At 59.8% G+C, this 23,291-nt stretch overlaps 3 protein-coding genes across 3 annotated transcripts; 1 reads left to right on the top strand and 2 right to left on the bottom strand.

Annotated features, from left to right (window-relative positions):
- Positions 1–1,769: 1,769 nt before the first annotated feature.
- ABHD17A (abhydrolase domain containing 17A, depalmitoylase) lies at positions 1,770–8,333 on the bottom strand. Its single transcript, XM_048287940.1, has 5 exons — positions 8,238–8,333; positions 6,028–6,528; positions 4,385–4,579; positions 3,580–3,759; positions 1,770–2,719 (listed from the first exon to the last, which is right to left on the bottom strand). The coding sequence occupies exons 2-5, from the start codon at positions 6,330–6,332 to the stop codon at positions 2,494–2,496; spliced, it is 906 nt and encodes a 301-aa protein (XP_048143897.1). The 5' UTR covers positions 6,333–6,528; positions 8,238–8,333; the 3' UTR covers positions 1,770–2,493.
- An 87-nt stretch (positions 8,334–8,420) lies between these two features.
- On the top strand, positions 8,421–10,305 carry LOC125317830 (protein FAM32A-like). The gene is made up of 2 exons (XM_048287941.1): positions 8,421–9,929; positions 10,023–10,305. Exons 1-2 carry the CDS (start codon positions 9,738–9,740, stop codon positions 10,143–10,145), a joined length of 315 nt encoding a protein of 104 aa, XP_048143898.1. The 5' UTR covers positions 8,421–9,737; the 3' UTR covers positions 10,146–10,305.
- Positions 10,306–11,507: 1,202 nt separating this feature from the next.
- On the bottom strand, positions 11,508–21,140 carry LOC125317806 (AN1-type zinc finger protein 5-like). The gene is made up of 7 exons (XM_048287911.1): positions 21,040–21,140; positions 20,458–20,740; positions 19,208–19,381; positions 18,100–18,193; positions 17,201–17,319; positions 15,665–15,775; positions 11,508–13,949 (listed from the first exon to the last, which is right to left on the bottom strand). Exons 3-7 carry the CDS (start codon positions 19,356–19,358, stop codon positions 13,801–13,803), a joined length of 624 nt encoding a protein of 207 aa, XP_048143868.1. The 5' UTR covers positions 19,359–19,381; positions 20,458–20,740; positions 21,040–21,140; the 3' UTR covers positions 11,508–13,800.
- Between the last annotated feature and the right edge of the window lie 2,151 nt (positions 21,141–23,291).

The following is a 23,291-nucleotide window of genomic DNA, read 5'->3' on the forward strand; positions in this document are numbered from 1 at the left end:
TGTCATCCCAGAAGGGACAGAAGTGCTGTCCCAGTGGCTCTTGGCCCAGTTCAGTCCCAGGACCCCCAGCCCACACCCTTTGAGGTCCCTGCAGCTCTTGTAGGGGTGAGTGTTCCTCTCCTCACTCCATCCTGGGCCAGGAGAAGTGACAGAGCCAGATCCAAAGCCCTGATCCCAGTCAAGGCTCCCCACCATGGAGGTGGCACCCAGCAATGACGATCTCCATGGACTCCCATATTCCCAAGCTGGCTCTAAACTTTGGAGACCAGGCTGAACTTTACTGACCTTTTGCCTTTGTTTTAAACTGAGGCACAGGAAATACTATCCCAAGCCACCCCGACATCCCCCCAAACCCAACGAGCTCTGAGACGTCCCGCCAGCGAGGCAGAGCCGCCCCGAAGCATCCGCAGCTCAACAGGGAACAGGCAGCAGTAAGAGGATAAAAATACCCTGGGTGCACACAGAACGTCTCTGTGCCGGGATTAGGGAGCCCTGGGACAGCGCGGCCGGAGGGAGCCGGGCTGGGCGGCTTTGGCTTCCCGCACACGTGTGAGCCCAAGGCTCCCAAACCACCTGGCCACTGCTGGCAGAGGGATGGGGAAGGAAGGACTGGGGGGATGTGCAGGGAGAAGCCAGATATCCCAGCTCCTAAATCCCTAAATCCCCCAGGAAAAGCAGTGAGGCTCCCCCCAGAGCCACTCGCATCCTCTTCCAGCTCCTGCACAGCCTCAGCAGCAAGGAAGGGTCATCCCTCCTCCTCTGGAACAGGCAGCTGTGGTCCCGGGGGAGGTGAGGGATGTGTGGGGAGCACAGGGTCCCTTGCCCCCCACCTCGGCCCACCCCAGCTCCCAGCCCCAAACAATGGGTGCATTGGAGTGCTCGGAGCGTGGGGGTGCAGCAAGGCCCCCCCGCCCGGCCCCTGAGCCCCTAAGGAGATTAAATCCCTCCTCACATGAGGCTGATGGGGCCCAGGGCCTCGTGTCGGGGAGGGGACACCAGAACAGGGACAGGGAGGGGAAGGGGAAGGGGCAGAGCAGTGTTTTGCTGTTTGGGTTGGGGCCAGGGATGTCCCGGAGGAAGGAAAACACACACACACAGCCCTTCCCGGGGCTGTAAGAGCAGGCACTGTCCCAAAAATCACCAGCCTGAGCCTCTGCCTTTCCCTGGGGCAAATTCCCTGTGCTCCTGGGAGGACTCCACGGGACAACCCTGCACCTGCCCCATGGCCACTGCACCTCCAGAATCACTGAGGTCCCCACACAGCTGGGGGCAGAACTGGGCACAGAGTAGGTCAAAAATAAGGTTTGCTCCCCCAGGACCATCCCATGTGCCCCAGGACCACCCTGTGTCCCTCGCTGTGCTGGCCTGGTACAGAGCAGGCCATGGGGATGTCCCCCTTCCCCTGTGGCACACCCGGCCCCCCACAACTCCTGGAAGGCTGAGGCCATCCTCCACCTCTGCACCCGTGATCCCACGGGATCCCCTAATGACACGGGACAGGGGCTGGCAGGGGAATGGGTTCCTGTTGTCCCCAGGTCCCACTGGACACATAGACCTTTGCAGCCTGGTCTCAGGGGCCAAGGGCATCTTCCCCCCTCCTGCTGGCTCCTTGGGGCCACCCAGTCCCCAGAGGAGGGCGACAAGCGCTGGGGAGCTGGCCAAGGGCAGGGAAGGTGCTGAACAGGGGGAACAGTCGAAAGGCCGGACACCCTGGGGCTGAGTCATGGGCAGGAACCCCCAGGGGTACCCAGGGAAAGGGCACACACGGGTGAAACGTTAAACCTCTGCTCTTTATTCACTGCCTGGTTCCCTCACCCCGTTTCCCCGGGCGAGTGGTCCGGAGGAGGTTTTCCAGGGGTGACCCGAACACCAGGAGTGCTCTGGGAAGGCTGAGCAGCGCCAGACTGGAGGAGGTGTGGGGCAGGGGGGCACCTCCTCCATGCATCCCCATAGTCCCCTTGGGGACACGGCTCTGCCCCAGCCGCGGGGTGAACACCGGGCACCACCAGCGCTGGTCCCGGGAAAGCTCCATGGAGAGCGGGAACTGCCACCTCCTCTGTCCCGCCCACAGGGACGCCGGGGAGGGGCCGGGCCCCAGCCCCTCTCCAACTCGCCTTATTGCTATGGTCAGAGCAGCAGAGCGGCCGGGAGGGGCTCGGGGCTTCGCCGGTTCGGGAGAGGAGATGAGGACATGTCTGAAGCCAAGGATCCACCGTCGGAGGGTGGGCTCATGTCTCTGGGAAGGGGGAAGGAGGGAGCTGCCGTCTCTGGCCAGCCGGGCCGGTGGTGCCAGCAGCGCCGGGGCTGGCACCGGCAGGGAGGAGAGCTGTGCTCGTGTCCGAGAGCAAACACTGTCCATTCCAGGGCCTCCTGCCCTCTGCTGAGCCTGGAGCCGAGGCTGAACAAACTCATTACAGCTCCAGCAGCAGGGCCTAGGGAGAGCTACCGGGAGAACTGGAGAAACAAGCAGAACCCCCCTGCCTGTTCCCCTGGCTAGTTGCGTTGGCTGGCCAGCTCCTGGGAGATGAATTTCCGAAGGCGCTCGAGGTACTGGCTGTAGAGTTCAATGTCATTGTGCCCGGCCCCGTCCACCCACAGCGGCTCCACGGCCTTGGGGCAGCGCTCGAAGAGCGCCAGGCCGTGGGAGAAGTCGATGACTTCGTCCTCCGTACCGTGGATGATGAGGACAGGAGAGGTGATTTTGGAGATCTTTTCGATGCTGCCAAGAGGGTGGATGGGGAAGAGAGGAGAGAGGGGGGGTAAGCACAGGGAATGAGACATTCCCATTCCTCCTGCCCCCAAAACATCCCCTGGGAGAGGGACCAGGAAACACTCTTTGATCATGGCAGAGCACAGGGACAGGGAGTGACACAGAGTTTCTGCCAAGGGAAAGATCTGCCCCGGTGTGACAGACAAGGAGCAGACAACAGTGACAACATCCCCGTGGGACCTCGGCAGGGCTGATGGGAACTGCTCCAGGACAGCCCTTCCCTGCCGGGATCAGCCCTGCCGGGCTCCAAGGAAGGGAAGCACGGCTGTTCCCAGCCCGGTCCCAGAGGCCACACGAGGCCATCGGGATGCAGAGCGTGGGCTGGTGGCTCCCTGCCACAGCTTCCGGCTCGGGGACTGTCCCCTGGGCCCCACGGGCCGGGCTGCAAGGGAGAGGCAAAGAAGAGCTCGTCCCCTCAGCACTGTTCCTGCCATCTGAAGAGCAGGAAAATCCCCAAGGAATTACTCTTGGGGGAGAGAGGAGTCCCAGGGACACCCAGGACACCTGACAAGGAGCCAGTGGCACAGCCCCAAAGCTGGCGGGCAAAGGCACTGGGACAGGGTGGCCAGGAGGTGATGCCATAGGGTACTGGGGCACACACATGGCACGGGCCTCAGGAGGGGCACAGTGACCCCAGGAAGGGCTAGGACCCCCAGAGGGCACCAAATACAGGGCAAGAAGATGCCGAAGGGGATGCCTAAACCTATGACGAAAATGGGGCCACGTGTCACATGTCCCCTGGCTGTAACCAGAGCTGGTCTGGGCACTGCCCCTCCAAAACCCCCATTCCCTCTGCCCAGGGCACTCACTTGGGGAAGGCATCGAACCAATAGGTCTTCTTGGTGTCGGGGAAGGCGACGCGCATGCCGGAGGTGAGCGGGGAGTGCAGCACGATGGCCGCGCACTCGTAGCGGGAGGCCAGGTCAACCGTGGGCACTGTGCCGATGCTCTGTCCATACAAAATGATGTTCTCCGGGCTGATCCCGTACCTGGCAGAGGACAGAGCAGGTCAGTGGCCAGGCACATTGCCAGGAGATACAGCTCAGGGGTCACTCCGCTCTGGCCACAGCACCCACAAGGCTCCTGGGAGGGTCTGGGGTCTGTCCCCCTGACCTTCCCCCAGTTCCCCATGGCTGGGCCCAGTGCAGCTCCCCGCACTCCCAAAGGACCAGGGAGAAGCCAGGGCTGAGCTGCCAGGTGAGTTCTGGGGGTTTTCAAGGCTTTCCCTCACCAGGTCAGGGTTATGGGGGGATTCACAGACCCTGGACTGCAGCCATGTGGGGCAGCCCCACCTCTGGGTCACACTGCGAGCCAGGCCCGAGGAAGAGGAGGCAGAGCCTGGCATGGGGCTGCATCCCAAACCCGGCAGGGGAACCAGGGCTGAGCCTGGCACAGCGAGACAGGAAGCACAGCTGTGCCAAGGTCATGCCCCGCAGCATCCCTACCCCTTGGATTCGCCAGCTGCTCCCTCTACAGCTTTCCAACCACCCCTTCCTGTCGCAAGTGGCCCAGGGTTCCCTTTCTGGGAGACTTCCTGTTTTCCAGACTGCTGGAGCACAGGGTTTTCCTGAGGGCAGCAGGGCCGTGCTCCCTGCCCCGGCCTGCCCGGCTCACCGTGTCCGCAGCGCCTGCCACGCGGCGTCGATGTCGGAGTAGAGGTTGCGCTCCGAGGGCTTGCCCGTGCTCACGCCGTAGCCCGAGTAGTCGTAGGAGAAGATGTTGCAGTTGATGCGGGTGCCCAGCCCGATGTAGAAGCTGCTCATCTGCCCCAGGTCCACGGCGTTGCCATGGGAGAAGAGCACCGTGTACCTGCGGCACCGGGACACGGGGACGGAACGTTAATCCCGGGCTGGGCCGCAGGGCCGCAGCTCAGGCACGGATATCCCTGGACGTCTGCCTTGGAGACCAACAACCAAAGCCCGGGACATAAAGGGCCAACACCCCTCTGGCCACCAAGGAAGGTCCTCATGACACCCAGACCCTTCTGCTGCCGGAGCCAGGGGCTCGCTCCCAGCGGGAACAGGCAGCTTGAAGGCAGGATGATGATTCTGTTCAAGTTTTTGAGTCTATTTTTGGTAAAAAGCTCAGGATTTGGGGCCATTTGCCCAATGGGGATTTCAAGTAAGAATTCTGACAGCGGGTTTTTTTCTCTCCTGAGCCTGGCAAGACACCAGATGCTGAGAGAGAAGTGAATTGTGGGAGTGACAAGGCACAAGAAATTTCCACCATAAGGGGGAAAACAATGTTAATCATAAAAATTAACACTAATAGCAGATTGATGGGAGCTTGGCTCCCTTCTGCCAGAGGGAGGGAGCAGGACCCACTCCCTGCTGAGCCCCTGCAGCTGGTCCGAGGGGTCTGTGGCCAGGCTGAGCCTCCAATGCCAGCCTGGATGCCCAAGAAGCCCCAGCTGGAAGTCAGTGACAGGACGAGCTGCAGGAGGTCAGACAGCCAGCAGCACCTGATACCCCGGGGTTTGGGAGGTCTGGTTCCTCCCAGCCCAGGTTCTCCCCTCCAGCCCTGCAGCTGGGATGCTGGTCCTTGAGGACCTGTTGCTCCTGGTAGGATATGGGAAAGGGGTCAGCTGGGGTGACCTGGCCTCCCTCTGCACCTGAACCCCCAAACTGTGCCACTGCTTGGGGAGCAGCTGCCAAGTCCCCTCCTGCCCAGCCACTGGCAGCAGGAGGAGGTCTCCATCTCACACTCCAGGCTGCCTCTCTCCAGCTTCCCAGTTCACAGACCCACGGGAGTGACCAAGCCCCTCCTGGCTTTCACTCCCATCACTCTTTTCCTTGAGGAATCAAATGTCTCTGTGAATTTGACTAAACCAGGCTCTCCTGGCTGGCACAGGCAGTTGTCCATTCCCATGGTCACCACAGGGCTGGGGACAGGGAGGAGCAGCTGGTGCAGCCACCCCGGTGCTCCCTGAGAACCAAGTTCTGTGCAAACAACTGGAGTGTTGCACCACTGCCGTGACACTGGGGGACTGTGAGACAGCCTGGGGAATTCCCACATCCCTGTAGCCGCTGGCTTTGCCTCTGCTCCTGCTTTAACCCCATTCCCAGTGAGGCCACAAGCCAGACCGGTCCTGGGAGCCCAGCTCGCCCGTTGCACCGGACGCCTCCAAAGCCCTGCGGCAGGGCCAGCTCCTCCCATGACACTGAGCCGAGGGACAAGAGGGGCCAGGAGCCCCCAGCGTGGCGCCAGCCCAGTCCAGCCCAGCAGAGCGGCAGCTGGCACACCCACGGGTGACTCACCTGGCGCCGGGCACGCAGCGGACGTACATGCAGCCGACGCGGTTCCCCCGGCTGCTCTTGGTGACGAACACCTCGATGTTGTCCAGCTCCCGCTGGGAGTACTGGAAATCCGCCCGGTCCTTCAGGTGCAGCTTCCAGCGGCCCGCGGCGCCTCGCAGGGAGCCGGTGCTGCCCACGGGCTCGGGCTCGGGCACCACGGCGTAGGTGGGCTCCGGGGGCAGGAAGGCGAGCTTGGCCGCGATGCGGCTGGGGCAGGGCGGGCAGCAGAAGAGGCAGCAGAGTTGGCTGATCGACAGCCCGTTCATGACGGCGGCGAGGCGGGAGGCGGCCGCGCCCGGAGCGAGGGAGGATCCGAATCGGACAGAGGCCGGGAACGACGCCGGCCCGGAGACACCCCGTCCTCAGCTGGCCCTGGGCACGGCTGGCGCCGGCCGTGCAGCGCGGGCCGGGGCGTGCGGCGGGGCTGCGGTGTCCATCTGTCCGTCCGGCGGCTGCGGGGGCCTGCGGGCAGGGCGGGGGCTCTGAGGGCTCTGTCCCCTCCGTGACCCACGGCCGGGGACAAACGTGCTCCCCCCAGTGTCCCCCGCCTCGAGCACCCCCGCAGCTCGCAGCCCCCACCGAGCCCACGCAGCCCCCCCCCCCCCCCCCAATCAAACCTCCTGCCACATTCGCCAGCCCCCGCGGCGGGGGCGAGGACAAGCGCAGGATCGCACACACACCACCCCCACAGCAGCCACACGGCTGCTGGGACAAAGGACACGGCTCCCCCGGGGCCACCTAGGTGCCGGCACAAGCGTGCGGGAGTGCCGAGCTCCCGAGGAAAAAGGGGAAAGGGGAGAGAAAGACGGAGAAGAAAAAAAAAAAATAAAAAGAAGAAAGAAAGAAAGAAAAAAAAAGCAACTATTTTCTGCAAGTTTGGGCACAGGCTTGAGCTGAGGAATGTCAAACCAGCCCACACCCCGAGGAATTCGCTCCATCTGCTTCCGAAGGGCTGGGAAAGGGGAGGAAGGGGTGGAAGAGGGATATGGCACTGAAGCTGAGATATGGCACTAAAATATGGCAAAATACTGGGAGTGAAGGGTGCCCCGTGCCCCGGGGGAGGCCAGGACCCCCTCGGGCTGGTGACCATCCACAGCAGGGCCGGGGCTGGTGTCACACCTGGCACGTGGCGCCCCAGGTTTGGCACCCCATGTGCCACTGGGACCAGCCGCCGTGGGTGGGCAGCCCTGCCCGGCCCCTGCCCTCTCCCCACGCCTGCTGTGGGGGCCCGATCCACCACACACACACTGACCCCACAGCCACCCCACAGCCACACAGGGGGCATCCACACCGTACCCAGCCACTGACCCCTGTGCGACCCCCCCCCCACTGACTGCTGGGTGCTCCCCCCTCCCCTGATAGGCATGGGACCCCCACCCCACACACACTGACCGGGGTGGCCCTTCCCCCCACTGCCTGCTTTTAGCCTCCCTCCCACCACTGACCCCTCCCCACCAACCCACCCGTGTGGCTCCCCCACCACTGACCTTCTCCCCCTCACTGTCCAGGGTGGCCCTCTCGCTTTGCTGACAAGCACGGAGACCCCCCGACCCCACTCACATTGGCCCGTGGGGGCCCCCGCGACTGCTGCGGGCCTCGATCTCCTCCCTGATCGCTGGGGGACCCTCCCCAAACACACACACTGGCCAGCGGGACCCCTCCCCGCTCACGGGGGTGTGTCCCCCACAGCCCCACCGGACCCGTACAGGCCCCCCGACCTCCTCGAGCCTCCTCCCGACCACTGAGGAGCCCCCACGGGCACACACAGACCCGCGTGGGTCTCCCCCTGCCCCCACCGCCTGCCGTGGGACACCCCGACCACCGTAAGCCTCTCCCGACTGCTGGGGGTGGTTCTCACACACACTGACCACACTGACCGGCCCCCCCTTCCACTCACCGGCGTGGACCTTTCACCTCTCACTGCCTACTGGGAGGGTCCCACACCTCCACTGACCCGCGCGCGGCCCCCCACAAACACACACTGACCACTGTGTCCCCACCACAGTGCCCAGCGTGACCTCCCCCGGCGGCCCTGGGCCTCCCCTCCCTCTGGCCGCGCTGTGGGACCCCCCCACAAACACACACCGACCGCCCCCCCGCCACCGCCGCCGCTGGACGGCGGGACCCCGATCCCTGCAAGCCCACCCCGTGTGCCCCTCCCTGCCCGGTACCTGCACATTCTCCCGGCCCCCCGGGCCCCCGGCCCCGTTCGGCGCTGCCCGAGGCCCCGCGGCCGCTGCGGCCTCCCAGGCGGGGGCGGCGCTTGCCCCGCCCCGACCGGAAGTGACGCCATCGCCCCGCGCCCGTTGCCATGGGAACAGCGCGGCCGCCCCGGCGCCTCATGGCGGGGCCGCGGCGTGGCCCTTCCTCAGTCCCTGGGTCCCGAATGGGGCTGGAAGGGACCTCTGGAGAACATCCAGTCCAACTTTGGCACGTGGAGCAGGTGGGATTGGAATGTCTCCAGAGAGGGAGACTCCACCGCCTCCCTGGGCAGCTGTTCAGTGCCCTGCCACCCTCAGTGTAAAGTTCTTCCTCGTCTCGAGGTGGGACTTCTTCTGGTTTAGTGTATGGCCATTGCACCACTGGAAGGAGTCTGGCACTCACGTGGGAGATATTTATATGGATTGGTGAGATCCCCTCTTGTTGGAAAATATACCAAGTTTAAAATTCTTATTTTATAACTTGAGGAAAGGGCAGTCAATAGCTAACTCATGTAAGCACAGTTAACTATTGGGAGACAGCAAATGTTAGTTCAGACAGCAGATGTTAATTACAAAACCTAAGAAGCTGAATTCACCCTAATCTTGTCAAGATAGAGGGGACAAGGATCATCTCAGAGACCGCTGAATCATTCCTCAAAGGACTACGCATGCCCAGGGAGAAAGGTGAAAAGGGCACTGTGAGGATGACTACTGATCTTCATCAGAGAGACCCCCGAGGAAGAAGAGGAGCGACCACCAGGACACACAGCGCATGCGTGACCCGTATGCTAATGATATTAATGACTTCCAGAAGTAATTTGTATAACCACACCTGTCCCAAGGAATGTGATGAATATTCATAATTTAGCCCATAATACTGTGTTGTAGAGAGCACCAGGTGTGTGTGTTTGGAGGAGCGATCCCCACACACCCGGCGCCGAATAAAGCAAACACCCACTTCTCTGACTCTGTCTCTGAAGTGTCTCCTGGCCCGGTTTGGGGCGATTCAAGATCCCCTCCTGTTGGAAAATATACCAAGTTTAAAACTCTTATTTTATAACTTTAGTCACATTTGTTCGCCTTTGCCCCGGGGGAAGGAAGTTTCTTTCCAAAGCATTTTCCCACTAGGTGAGGCCTGATGAGTTTAGCATCTCAGGGGACTGAGAACAGCACAAGAGATACACAAGAGATAAAGGCCATCAAGGGCCATTGACGAACCATCAGCAAACATCAGCGAACATCTACTCCAGAGCTGCCCTGGTTGGAGACACCTGGTCCGGAAAAGGCTGATAAGGAAATCCAGGAGTGAAGACTTAATTAACATCAGAGGCGAAGAAATCCGTATCCAGTAGGAAACCAGCTACTAAGAGCTGTCCGGCTTGGGACCAATGAAGGTTAAACCAATGGATTTCATGGGTTTTGGACTGCATAAAGCGGGGTCAGAATAGAGAGTAGAAACTGGTAGAGCTCATGGAGCGCGGTCCCCTGCGGCTGAAGGGCAGCGGGGGCGCCCCGGGGGCCGGCAAGCGGAGGAAGAAGAAGAAGAAGGCGAAAGACAAAGCTCAGATCGTGAGCAGCAAGAAGCAGGAGGAGGAGAAGCAGCACGGGCTGGACAAGCGGACCCCGGCGCAGGTGGCCTTCGAGAAGATGCAGGAGAAGCGGGTAAGGCTTTAAAAACCCCCGCCAGCCCTCGGGTGCGGCCGCTGAGGGGGCTGCGAGGGCCGGCAGTAAGCGGCCCTTGTGTGTCTCCTGCAGCAAATGGAGCGGATCCTGAAGAAAGCGTCGAAAACCCACAAGCAGCGAGTGGAGGACTTCAACAGGCACTTGGATACTCTGAGTGAGCATTACGACATTCCCAAAGTCAGCTGGACCAAATGACCGGGCTGCTTGTCACGGCTCTGGAGCTGGACTCGTGTTCTGTTTGTATCAAGCAAGGTTGCTGTGTAAATCTGTCTGTTCTCCATCTTGTCTAATGTATCTTCTGAGCTTTTATGACTTTATCCTGTCCTATTTTATAGTCTTGTTTTTTAAAACCAAACATCCAACACTCTCAGTCTTCCTTGGACTAACCAGGCCCAGCTCCCACGGTCTCTCCTCATCACAGAGATGCTCCAGACCCCAAATCATCTTTGGGGCCTCTGCTGGACCCTCTCCAGTAGCTCCTTGTCCTTCTTGTCCCAGAACTGGACACAGCACCCCCGATGTGCCTCACTACGGCCGAGTAGAGGGGCAGCATTGCTCCCTGCCCCGCCGGCCACTCTTCCCGATGCCCCCCAGGGTCCCATTGTCCCCCCTGGCCCCAGGACACGCTGCTGGCTCAGGGACAGCTCGTCACCCACCAGGACCCCCAGGTCCTTCTCTGCAGAGCTGCTCTCCAGTGGGTCACCCCCAGCCTGTGCTGGCACTTGGGGTTATCCCTCCCCGGGTGCAGGACCCTACACTCGCCCTTGTTGAACCTCCTCAGGTTTCTCCCCACCCAGCTCTCCCCCAGCCTCTCAAGGTCCCTCTGAATGGCAGCACAGCCTTCAGGTGAATCAGTCACTCCCCCGGCCTGAATCATCATGAAACCTGATCAGGATCCCTTCTATCCCTTCAGCAGGTCGTTTCTAAACAAACTCAACGAGGCCAGACCCAGTACAGAGCCCTGGGGACGGGGCTGACCACAGGTCTCCATGTGGACTCTGCTGTGCTTATCAGGCCCCTCTGAGCTCTGCATTCAGCCAGGCCCTCCCCCCAAATCCATTTATCCCACATTTCCTGAGTCTACCTACGAAGATGTCATGGGAGACAGTGTCCAAAGCCTTGCTGGAGTCAGTCCTGGTGCCAAACACCGCCCGAATGCCCCCACATGGGTATGGGGAGGGGGGGGAGGCTTTGGGGGCCCGCGGGGGTCCCACTGCAGCCCAGGGAGGTGACAGCAGCCAAGAAGGAACCCGGGAGGACCTCAGAGCCCCTCAAACCCCAGCCGGAGCTTCCTACTCAGCCAGAAGGGAAGAATCCCAGACTTAGAGAATTGTCAGGGTTGAAGTGACCTCTGGAGATCATCCAGTCCAACCCCTGGTGGATTTGAGATCCGGAGGGTGCAGGTCCAGGGTGCTCTGACCCCCGGCCAGCGCCAGGTACTGTTAATGATGATCCACAGGGAAACTGAGGCACGGAGCCCCACAGCCCCCCTGAAAGAGCCCAGAGCTGAGTGGTGCCCCCACAGACATCCCTGCCTGTAACAGAGCACCCACAGCATCCAAGCAAACTAGACTGTGTTGTATTTACACTCATGGACAGGGAGGAAGGAACAGAGAAAAGGGCGGTGCTGGAGAAGCAGGCGGCTGTGGGCTTTCCCAACGGATCCATGGGAGCTGCTGCACTTCCTCGGGGCTGGTGGCTGCAATTCCTGCTTCCCTTGAGAGGGAGGGATCATCCTCAGCCAAAAGCTCAGTGGCAAACCCAGCCTGGCCACGCATCAGCTCTGTGCTGATGGCCCAGGTGTGTCCAGGGGTAACACGTGCAGCCACTTGCGTGCTCCAGACATAATGTCAATGTTATCCAGAAGGAAAAACCTGAGGAAAAGGCTGGCGAGAGGCAGCCTTGCTCCTCTCTGTGCTCTCTGTGCTGGAGGGGGGGGGTTTGCATCAGTTTGGGAGGATCGGATGCTACCGGTAACACCACAGGATGGCTGGCAGCTGGCACAGCACACACTGCTTTGGCTGGAGCAGACTGGAAAAACCAAACACTCGGAAGGGTCCCCCCACCAGCACTGGGGCAGAACTGCCACAAGCAGGGCAGGAAAACAGCCCTTGGAAGGAAGGAGCTGCTGAGATTTCCCCTGGCTGGGCCTGCAGCTCTGCTCTCCGACACCAAGGGAAATGCTTCCAAAGCGTGGGATGGCCAGCAGTGGGACAGAGGCTGCTGCTTGTCCCCCGGGACGCATCCGGATTTCTCTGCTCGTGAGAGCCAGAGCTCCGTAGCCACAGCCCCGCTCCTGGTATTCCCAGGAATCCCCCGGGCATGGAAGAGGCTGTGGCTGTGCCCCAGGAGCCTCTGCCTGAGCTCCAGGTCCTCCCAACAGAGCCCTCTGGGTGCTCTTTCTGGAGCGGTACTGAGATGGCATTTGCCTTTTCCTACACCTCCCTTCGTGTGTGTGTGTGTGTGTGTGTGTGTGTGCACTCCCAGAGCCTTCCAAGTGCCTTTTGGGGTGCTTGAGGCCTCTGAGTATGTTCACTGTACCCCAAAGTTCTCCTTCTGCCTTCCCTTACACCCTGGAACCCTCCCTGGGCCTTGCAGCACCTCAGGGAATTCTAGGAGTTTCTCAGTGAGCCCAGAGCTCTCCAAGCACCCCTTCCTGCTCCCTGGGGCTCTCCACAGGTGCTTCTGAGCCCCCACCTGGACTTCTGGGCACCCTGGGACCCTCCTTGTGACTTTCCCTGTGCCCCAGTTCCCTCTGTCTGGCTTGCAGAGCATCTCCTGGGGACCTGGCCCCGCCTCTCATCCCACAGGGAGGGAGGAAGCAGGAGAGGGCAGCTGGGTGGGCTCCCCGAGCTCTCCCCATGGCCCACATGGGAGGAGGGGACCCCACTGTCACCTGGATGCAGGGGCAGGTCCAGAAGCAGAGGTGTGGGGACCTGAGCTTTTGTGCACAACCCTGATGAGAGTGACTCGTGTAAGGCAGAAGGCAGGGAGAGAGGAGAGAAGGGAGAGGAGAAAGGGGAGAGGAAAGACGGGAGAGAGGAGAGCAGGCACACACAGTGCTGAGGGACACACACCTTGCTGGGAAAGCAGCCGGGGTGAACCAGGGGTGCTGAAGCAGGAGGCTGGAGCAGGGGTGTCCCTGGCTCCCTCCCTGCAGAGAGAGGCACAAGGCAGCATGCGGAACCTCCTGGAAGGTCCTGCCCACGTCACTTCAAGCCACAAAATAACTTCCCAGTGCCAGCATCACTGCTCAACCCCCTTGGTGCTTCTCCAACAGCGTCACAGAGGGTGGGGAGGGGGGTCTGGGGTGTTGGAACTACGGAATCAACTTTTCTGCATCTGAGAGCAAACACGTCCCGGGGAGCAGACGGCAGCCTGGCTGCCAGGATCCCCCAGCTCCCGGGTTTACAGGCAGTGGGAACAGAGTCCAGCGTCTGCTCAGGGACTGCGGCCACAAGCCCTGGGTGGTCTGCAGGACTCGGAGCCGCCGGGAAGGGAGAGGCTGCCCGGCAGAGCCCGGCCGCTCACGCCGTGCAAGCCACCCGGCAAGAGGCAAGTCTGAAGGTCTTAGCGCTGGAGCAGCGGGGCAGGACGGTCCCTTTTCCTTTGGGAAGCTGGTTGAGAACACATCAGCTGAGCTGTGGCTGTCGGACAGGCAGGAAGGGAGAGGAGGAACACCAACTGACTGCTAGAGGTGCAAGGAGTCCCCATGTCCAGGTGCCGGTTCGTATGCGCTGCCGGAGTCACCCTCGCACCACTGCAGGGGCTGGGAGGAGGAGGAGGAAGGCTGGGAGGAAGGGGAGGAGCACCAGGCCGCCTGGCTGCAGTTTGAGCTGCTCAGACCCCTTCACAACTTCTGGATCTTCTCGGCAATAACGATGGGGTTTTCCTTGCGGATCTTCTCGGCAGCTTCTGCCTTGTAGTCGTAGGGGCAGGCGTGCATGTCAGAGTACCGGTGAATGGCACAGAACAGGTTCCCGCAGCGGCAGTCGAAGCCTGAGGGGAGGAAGAGCAGGGACAAAGCCACATCAGGCCCCATCCAGCTGGGCAGGAAGGCGGCAGGGCCTGGCTCCTTCCTGCCACGCCAGGAAATGCCACCCATGCAGAGAGAGGGGCAGAGGAGGGGGGGGCTGCTGTTCCCCACAGGCCAAAGGGACTTTTCATTTGGGGAAGGCCATGGGTGGCTCTTTGCTTTCCTCTGGCTCAGCAGCTCCGCATACTTTGGGCAGCCCCAGCTGTCACATGGTGGGAAACGCTCCCAGAGCAGCTGCTGTCCATGTTCCCCGGGGACAAGGGACATGCCAGGCACTGCAGAGTGCCAGATTGCTAATCCAGACCAGGCTCCCCAGGCAGCCTGAGCTGGAGCTGAGCCCTCCGAGCCAGCCCAGCTCCCCAGGGTCACACAGCAGCACCTGGACTGAACAGCAGCAAGCAGGGGAACTGTCACCACGTCAGGATCATGTTTGAGCTCCTTAGGCTTCAAAACTCCCAATGTAGTCACTTCACCCAGGGGCAATGCTCAGAGTGCACACTAACACAGCACCCTGGGAAACCAAGGCAGGAGTGAGCAGGGGATGTGCTGCAGGACAGCAGGGAATCTTGCTGCCAGGGAATCATGCTCTGTCCCTTCACATCTTTCCAACTGCAGGCTGTAAAGCCCACAAACACCTTGCTCCAAGGTGCCAGTTTACTCCTCTTTGAGAGAACTCATTTTATCCTAAATGCCCTGAATTCACAGGAGTTCTCTGCAAGCTGAATCCTAAAGAAGGGAACTTCTCATAGTTTAAAGCTCTTAAGGAAACACTCATCCAGAAAAACAATCCTCTCTGCAACCTGAAGGCTGGGCACAGAGTACCCTGCCCAGTTCCAGGTTTATAAACCCACCCCTATTCTAGGACAGTGCCTGTGGATTTCCAGGCAAGCTCAGGCTAAAACTTCCCAGTCCAGACTTTGCCAAAGCCTCTTATATCCATGCAAACAGCCAGTCCCTGGCTGCTGGATGCACCAAGGAGGCTACAGAAGCAAGTGCTCTGCCAGAACAGCATGACCTGCACAGCTCCAGAGTCAACTTTTTTCCAGGGAAGCACTAAATGCCAGAGATAATTTAGGAGAATTATGTTTTTATTAACAAACCACAGCCAAATTAATTGCTTCACTTTCCAGGAGCAGTTTTCCCACTGATAGCAGTGCCCTGACACCCTCCCAGCACTTCTCTCTGGCTTTACAGGCTGCATGCTGAGAGCCATCCTGCTCTCAGGAAGCTAAGAGTGGAAATCAGGCAGCATTAACAAATGGGATGAGCCTTGGAGATGGATTTTCCATTTGGGTCTAACTCAGTTCATGTCACTGTTACGAAAGCTTTACCGCAGACCTGACCGGGAGCAGATTCCGATCCACAGCGAGCTCTGCCTTCCTCGACAGCAGCTTTTGCCAAGAAGCAGAGACAACAAAGAGGTGCTGCTGCATCCAATCCTCCTTTCAAGGGCTGCCAGGACCCTGGCAGCGAGTGGGATGTTCTCCAGGCTGTTGCCCCAGCCAGTGCTGTCACAGGTTGGAGCTCCCCTCCCTCCTCTCCTGATGGATTTGGGGGCAACCTCCAACCTCTGACCCCCCAAACCCAGTAGCACCGCAGCACTAGCAGATGTGCTCACAGGGCTCTCACTCTGGACTGCTTAGGGCACAGGGAAGCTTTCCCAGAGCCAGGCACTTACCAGTCAGCCCAATCTTCTTCCGGCAGGTGAAGCAGCGATTCTTCTTCGGTTTCGGTTTTTCCGAAGCCGTCTTGCCCTCAGCCGTGTTCTGGGATATCTCAAGCAGGGTACCTGAAACAGAGGCAAGAGTTTTGCTACCCTTCTTGATAAACCAAACGTTCATTTTATTACAGGAGCTGCTTGAGGCTCTAATGACTCTCCATGTGCACACTGCCCTGGCTGACATACCCCCAACTGTGAGATTTGCCTTGTTCCACAGAGATCCCCACCTCACAGCTTTCTCTCTGTTTCAAATGCCTTAAATCCAAGGCTGGAGTGGCCACTGGACACTGGATAGTCATTACAGCTCAGCTGCTGTACAGCAACACAGCTGTCAGCTGAGCCCACAGTTAATCTTCGTAGGGAGAAGAAAAAAGTTAACCCCTTGTAAGTACTACTGATTATTTTTGCTGACTCTTATGTAAGTGTTCCCCATATGTAGGTCTTAGAACGCTTTACACAGATATCCATCACTGCCTCTAATCTACCAAAGGGAAAACTGAGCTCTCAAAGCCAGATTGTTAAAGGTCACTGATGCTTAGCAGGATTTCCTCCAGCACCTAAGCAGGTTAGAGAAGTCAACAGGAGGGAGTAGCTCCAACTGCTCGTTGGAGCACCTGTGGTGCAGGCTGCTCTGAGGAGACAAAACAGAGACAGCTTTGTGGAGCTGACCCTAAACAGCCTCCTAAAAACTACACAGGCAGAAGAAAGGGGCAGGCTCTCCCAAGCCTCTTTTTACGGTCTCTCACCTGCCTGTTGTAAATTGTCTCCTGGGCTTGCAGGCAAGGGATTACCAAACCCAAAATGCCCAGCCATGTGTGGTGACTAGAGCCTGGCTTTTTAGCAACCAACAGCTCCTGGGTTTTTTTAGCTTTCAATGCAAGCAAGCTGTCAGCTGAGCAAAGGAGGGTGTCTGCATGCAGGATCACGGGCTTATGGCATCAGCTGGAGGATGTGCCACGCTGGGCAACGACTCTGGTGTGCCTCAATCACGTCAGGGCACCCACTGTGTAACACTCCCCCAAGGGACAGGTGCCCCCATCACACAGGGTGACAACAATGGGCCTCCACTACCCCCAGGCACTGTCACAAACGAGTCTCCCTTCTCCAAGACTCGGGTGGATCCGTCTCCCTTCCTCCCCCTCGGGAGCTGGCAGGGGAGTGCCGCCAGCAGCAGCCACGTCAGGCTGTGGGACGCTCCGGGCTCGCTGCCATTCCCTGGGAGAGGCGTCATGGAAGATTATCCTCCTGCCAGCCACTCGAGGGCTGGCAGCCACTCAGCCCTCAGCCCACAGAGAAATCTCTATCAGCCTGCCCTCAGGCACAGCATTTGCTCTCCTCCCTGTCACCAAAACAAGAGTTTCCTCTTCAGCTCTTAGGTGTGCCTTTACACGGGAGGGGACACACCCCGGGGTCAGCAGCTGTCCCTGCTGCTCCAGTGGACTCCTGAGCTCGGTGTCACTCAGACCTGTGAAAAGGCCAAAACAACCACCCTACCTGATGAGGAAGAAGCTGATGAGGCTTCATCTGTCTTGCTGAATTCCTCTGTCTCATTGCTGGTTTCCTCTCTGGATATGCTCATGGCCGTCATCTGATGGGTCACAGGAGTCTGAGCGCTGGGAGCATGTGCAGCAGACAAACAAAAAGAGAAAACACAAGTATCTTCATTTGATGGACAGTTATGTGGGAGAGACCTTCAGCCCTTAAAGTTTATTTCCTTATATTCAAAAGTAGGTCAGGAGTACAGCGGGTCAATTCCCCAGAAGACCTGGGATCAAAGTTCTTTATAGACATAAATGGAACGAATCTGTGATGATCTCAGTTTCCTTTTCCACCCAATTATATCTCAAAGCCCATCCAAACAAGTCCAGGGGCAGGGAAACAGAGTTATGAGTCAGGGCTGTAATGTGATGGTAGAGTTCAGGGCAGCTCTGTCCTCCTTCCCATCAAACAGACCCAAGGTCTCTAATCCTGCTGTCACAGCTTCCAGACTGGGTCAGCAGCAGGTGCTTTCACTTAGAATCACATGATATCCTGAGTTGATGATCCTCATGATCCTTTCAAGTCCAACTCTTGACCCTGCACAGGAAAACCCCAAAAATCCCACTGCTTGCGACTGACTGAGCAGAAGTCGAACAGCTGAACAGAGCCAGGGACAGACAAGGTGCACTGGCTCCAGGAGATCCAAGATGCCACTGAATCTACTACCAACCCTCTGGTACACATCAGACAGCAGCAGGGACATCTCAATCTTACAAATAAACCAGAGTCACAATGCAGAGCTTACCCAGCTCGTTTACAGACTGGCCACATGAAGGATGACAGCCTGTCCCTTGTATCCCAGAGCTGGATTTTAGCAGGGTTTAGATCCCCTCCCCTCCAGACTCTGCCCCTACCTGGCTTTTGCATCCTCAGGTGTGGAGTCTCCCTCCGCGCGTTGTCCTGCGATCGCCTCGGAAGCCATGGGGCTGCTGCTGGGACCACTGGGTGCTACAACACAAGGGCAGGCTTGGTCAAGTCTCTGAGAAGTGTCAGCAAGTTCCTCAGGTGCTTGACAGCCAAGGAGAAAGCAGAATGAGCACTTCCAGCAGGTTTTACGCTCCTGTTCCCTACTGGAGCTGGAAGAGCACACCCCTGTTGGGATCACTCCCATATCCCTGTTCCTACACCCTCCCCTCCAAATTTGTGCATGGGACTCTGTGGGGTTAACAGACCAGGGCTGTCTGGATCCTGAACCCAACGGCACTTTGCAACTTCTCCAAGGTCTAAGAACCAGATCCTCATCTGCTGAAAGGAACCAGCTTCAGCAGACACGTGTGGGTTTGCGTCAGCTGAGGATCTAAGTTGGGGTCCTAAGAAAAACTCTTTGTCAAGAAAAGTCACGTTCCCGAGCATATTTTGTGTGGGTGACTCGAGGAAAGCCATGATTACCCTCAGGAATAAACTGTGGAAGAACCCTCAGAGGCATTTCTCACTCTGTACATGGGGCATCTGCACAAACCCCCAGCAAAAGAAATCCCTGCTCACGTTGCAGAGAGCATCCTTCCCCTGCTCCCATCCCAACTGCAAGAAACAAAAAAAGTCATGTCACACTGTTAAGGTAAGAAAATTATACAGATAGGCCAAATAAAAGTTCATTGTGGGGCTTTGTCATGGCTCCCAGCAGTCAGCTCCTACCTCAGGGAGCAGGAAATAGCTAAAAGCTGGGATCGCCATGAGCACACATGAAATTTTACAGTCTACTGGAAGGTGCTGGCTGGGTTCATAAACTGGTGAGACTGGGAAGAAAACAACTGCCCCACCTGACAGGGAACAGAAATGCTCGAGGGCGTGGGTCCTTGACCTAGAACCTTGGGTATGCATGGAAAGGGAAAGATGATTTTTACCAGGAGGGAGTAAATCTGCTGGCAGCCAGGTACCAGTGCCGTGCTCTGTCGCAGTTGCTGAACACAGTTTGTATCCAGACACCCATTTAAGACAGACTTCCAAAAAAAAATCCTCTACCTGGAGGGCTTATCCGGTCACTGCTCTGCTGCCTCTGCAGGAACTCCTTATAGCACACGGAGCACATCCCGTTGGTGCGGGGGCTGCCATAGAACCCGCAGCCCGTGGTACACAGCAGAGGCACCTGCGTCTGGTTTGTCTCCTGAGCCATCCTCGCTCCTCTGAGGCACCGAGCTACAACCAGGAAGCAAAAATAAACCCGGGACAGCTGTGAGGGCCGGAGCGCTCGGGCATTGTGTGCTGCAGCTGATCAGGAAGGAGCACAAAGGATCCCAAGAGAGCCCGGTTCCCGCACGTGCACAACAACACGACCCCAGGCCCTCGAGCGCTCGGGGCTCCTAAAATCCGTGTCCTGGGGCCCTGAGCCACCCCCAGAGCTCGGCGGCCAGGAGTTGCCCAGAGCCAGACTGGAAAGCCAACAGGAACTGGCTCCTGGTTCTCCCTCCTGCACCATGAGGCTCCCTACACTCCCGGTGACAGACGAGCACATCAGACCCGAACAATCTGCTCTCCACCCGTACGAGATGAGCCCCCACAGCACTACTGATGCCCCCTGTGAACACCCACACCTCCAACGCCCAGTGCAGGCCCAGTCAGTCACATTTTGGTTTTCATTTCAAGCCTGGTTTAGTTTTTTAATTCTCAGGAAGATGACGCAAGCGATGCAAAAAGAACCCACTGACGCTCTGTTCTGACATACGTGGGTAAGGGGAACATTAACATGGTTAGGCTGGAAATTAAGGATACAGTTTTCTTTCCAGCAGCAAGATGCAATTCCAGAACACCTTCCCAGGAAAAACAGCTGACACAGTGGAACCTGATTTTAAATTTAATCTTAATAATTTCTCTCTGGATCACATGCAGTTACCTCCAACCCCAGGAATCGGCCCCTTCCAGCCACACACGGTGTAGCATTTACAGGGCCAAACCCACCGCAGCGCTCCAAATGAGAACCATGAGGCACAAACAAAAACCACACACAATTCCAATGTGTGTGGACAACGTGGCTGCAGCCGGTCTAGCTCTGACACAGAACAAGGGGAGAGGATGTGTGCAGGACCATGGTGGGTGCGGGTGGCTCCAGCTCGGGCACAAAGCCACGGCGTTGGTACCAGGAGCTCCCAGCAGTGCTGCCTTTGTGGGATACACAAAGTACCCACCACATCCCAGCCAGCTCTGCCGCTTCGCTTCCTGCTCCTACAAAACTTGCTTCACCAAAGGAATAAACAAGAGGAACACGAAACCATTACCCTGCCAAGGAGCGCTCCCGTGGGACGGAACCGGATCACCTCTGGTTTATTCCTCCTCGTCCTCAGCTGGGGGATGCGGGTTTCGGCTCCGCACCCGGGGGTCCCTCGCAGAGCTCAGACCAGCGCTCCCATCACCGCACCGGGATCCTCCCGGCCCGAACCGGCCTCTCCTCGGGCACTCGCAGCGAGGGCAGCCCCGGTAGCAGTGGATCCCTCGGGGGTCCCGGCTGGCGCCCGCTGCCACACGGACAAACCTTCGGGAGCTGCTGTCGATCGAGCGTCCCTGCAGAAAGACGGGGCCGCGGGCTCAGCCCTCCCCGAGCGCCGCACGGCCCAGCCGGCCGGCCGGCCCGAGCCGCGGCCCCCGCCGTGCCCGGGCGGCCCGGGGTGGCCGGGACCCCCCTCCCGGCCGGGGATAGATCCCCGCCCGCCCCCTCCCGCGGCTGGCCGCGGCCCGCCACCCCCCCCGCGGCCGGGCCCCGCGCCCCGCTCCCGGCCCGCGGCGCTAATCGAGGCCGAGGCTCCGCGGCCTGCGCGGAGCGGGAGCCCCGGGCCGGGCCCCGCTCGCCGGGCCCCACTCACCGGCGGCGGAGGAGGGCGGGCGGCCCCGGGCCGGGCCGGGCCGGCCCCGGGAGGCTCAGGCGGGCGGCGGGCAGGGAGCGCTGCCGGGAAACATGGCGGGCGCGGGCCCCGAGCGCCTCCCCCGGGGAGGGCCCGGGACGGGGGGGACGGGACGGGGGGGACGCGAGGCCTGGGACGGCGCCGGGGGTGGAGGTGTGCCCCGGGGACGGGGGGCGATAGGCTGCGACACCCCCCGGTACAGGGGCGGGGGTGTAGGGGAGGGGGCTGGAGTGTGGGTGTGCTCCAGCAATAGGGGAGGGGGCTGTGAACCGCCGGCTGTAAGGACAAGAGTAAAGGTGTGCTCTGGGAATAGCGGAGAGGGCTGTGACACCTCCCTCCCCCGGCTATAGGGACTGGGGCATAGGGGAGGGAGCTGGGGTATTGGTGTGCTTCAGCAACAGGGGAGATGGCTGTGACCCCCTGGTTATAGGGACTGGGGTATAGGTGTGCCCTGGCTATAAGGGAGGGAGCTCTGACCCCCTTGGCTATCGGGCGGGGTTATAGGTGTGCCCCATCTACAGCTGAGGAGGTTGAGACCCTCCTGTGAGTATGTCGGGTGGGACACAGCCAGACTCGCCTGCAGAGAGAGGGATCTGGGAGCCCCTGCTGGAGGGGCTGGGTCACAATCAGACCCAGGCTGTAGGAAGGGGGCGAGACCCTTGTTCCTCAAGCTATTGGGGCTGGGCCCCAGATATTCCATGACTGTAGAGCCTGGGACACTGCTGGGCTTCAGCTGTAGGGCAGAGGACTGGGGACATGGCTGTAGCTTCTGGGGGGACAGCACTCTGCTCCCCCCCATCCACAGGGGCGGGATGCAGCCGGCTCTACCCCAGCGGTAGGAGCGGGGCTGGGACCCCCAGCTCTGGGTCTGGGGCCATACACCGTCCATAATGTGGATGGGTGGGATGCTTCAGGGGTCTCCAGCTGGAAAGAATTCCCGGCTACAAACCGTTCCTGTCGCTCTTCACCAAGCACTGGATGATGTGAGGGTTTATTCAATCAAAGCTTTGCTCAGGTGGCCCAGCTGGTCACGGAGCCCATTCACTTCTGAGCTTGTGTGCCCAGCCCTGAATCCAGGACTCTCCTCCGAGCCCGCGTGTCTGTGCCGGGGGTCCAGGACTCTCCTCCGAGCCCGTGCCACGGGTCCAGTCCTCGCCACGGCCATCGCGATGGGGTTCCCCGGGGATGACCCCGCAGGAGAAAACGCCTGCTGCCAGCTGAGCTGGGGCTGGGGAACACCGAGGAGCAAAACCCCCGGAAAGCCACGGCCAAGCCCTGCTCGGGAGTCTCCCCAGCACCTCCCTGCCCAGGGGGACTACAAAGAGCTTTACCCTGAGCTTCGGCGGGCTGGGCGCGGGGTTCGGCTCGGTTTTGGTTTGAGGAGAGGCGCGGGCCGGGCTCCGCTCTCGGGGTGCCCTTGCGGGAACCTTCGGGGCAGCACAAAGGTCCTTGCCGGGACATGTTGGGGCATTTCCCACCCGGGCACCCCCGGACCGGGGCCGCGCGGCCACCAGGTGGCACCAGGAAGCCACGGACGTGGGCGCAGGGACCCGCAGAGGGTGGGCACACAGGTACCGGGGGAAGGTGGGCACACAGGTACCCATAGAGGTGGGCACACAGGTACATAGAGATGGTGGGTGCACAGGTACCCATAGAGGTGGGCACACAGGTACATAGAGATGGTGGGTGCACGAGTACCAGGGGAAGGTGAAAGTACAGATACCCGGGATGGTGAGTGCACAGGTACCCACCCAGGGTGGGCACACGGGTTCCCATAGAGGTGGGCACACAGTTACCTGGGGATGGTGAATGCACAGGGAAGGTTTGTGCGTGAGTAACCAGGGAAGGTGTGTGCCCTGGTAACGGAGGGGGTGGGCGTAGAGGTGCCCATGAAAGGTGAGGGCACAGGTAACTCACGCACCCTCACCTGCAGCCTCCCAGGCATCCCTCGCTCACTGCCAGCCCCATGCTCCAGCCAGCCCTACAGAGGGGGTCCCTGGACCCTACTTTGTTAATGAGGGCCGTTCAGCTAACAAGGCTCCCTTGGCTAATGAGGGTCCCTTGGCTATTGCAGACCAGGGGTCCTGGGGCTGCCAGCTCCAGCACAAAGTGCCCCTGGCTCTTGGGGCTCCCCATGCACCCTCTGGTGCTGCTGTCCCTCTCCCCAGGCCCTTCAGCTTTGGGGGTCAGGGCACCTTTTGGGGGGACAAAGC

Source organism: Corvus hawaiiensis, chromosome 28 (genome assembly GCF_020740725.1).
Source record: "Corvus hawaiiensis isolate bCorHaw1 chromosome 28, bCorHaw1.pri.cur, whole genome shotgun sequence".
Taxonomy (NCBI): Eukaryota; Metazoa; Chordata; class Aves; order Passeriformes; family Corvidae; genus Corvus; species Corvus hawaiiensis.

What these genes read in the sequence shown, in the direction of transcription:
- ABHD17A (XM_048287940.1), bottom strand. Translation starts at nt 6,332, where the DNA reads ATGAACGGGCTGTCGATCAGCCAACTCTGCTGCCTCTTCTGCTGCCCG. An exon ending in CGCTGCGTGCCCGGCGCCAG is followed by an intron (nt 4,580 to 6,027) that starts GTGAGTCACCCG and finishes CCGGTGCCGCAG; the next exon opens with GTACACGGTGCTCTTCTCCC. An exon ending in TGGTTCGATGCCTTCCCCAA is followed by an intron (nt 2,720 to 3,579) that starts GTGAGTGCCCTG and finishes CCCTCTTGGCAG; the next exon opens with CATCGAAAAGATCTCCAAAA.
- LOC125317830 (XM_048287941.1), top strand. Translation starts at nt 9,738, where the DNA reads ATGGAGCGCGGTCCCCTGCGGCTGAAGGGCAGCGGGGGCGCCCCGGGG. An exon ending in AGAAGATGCAGGAGAAGCGG is followed by an intron (nt 9,930 to 10,022) that starts GTAAGGCTTTAA and finishes TGTCTCCTGCAG; the next exon opens with CAAATGGAGCGGATCCTGAA.
- LOC125317806 (XM_048287911.1), bottom strand. Translation starts at nt 19,358, where the DNA reads ATGGCTCAGGAGACAAACCAGACGCAGGTGCCTCTGCTGTGTACCACG. An exon ending in TGACCGGATAAGCCCTCCAG is followed by an intron (nt 18,194 to 19,207) that starts GTAGAGGATTTT and finishes CTTGTGTTGTAG; the next exon opens with CACCCAGTGGTCCCAGCAGC. An exon ending in GAAGAAGATTGGGCTGACTG is followed by an intron (nt 13,950 to 15,664) that starts GTAAGTGCCTGG and finishes TCCTCCCCTCAG; the next exon opens with GCTTCGACTGCCGCTGCGGG.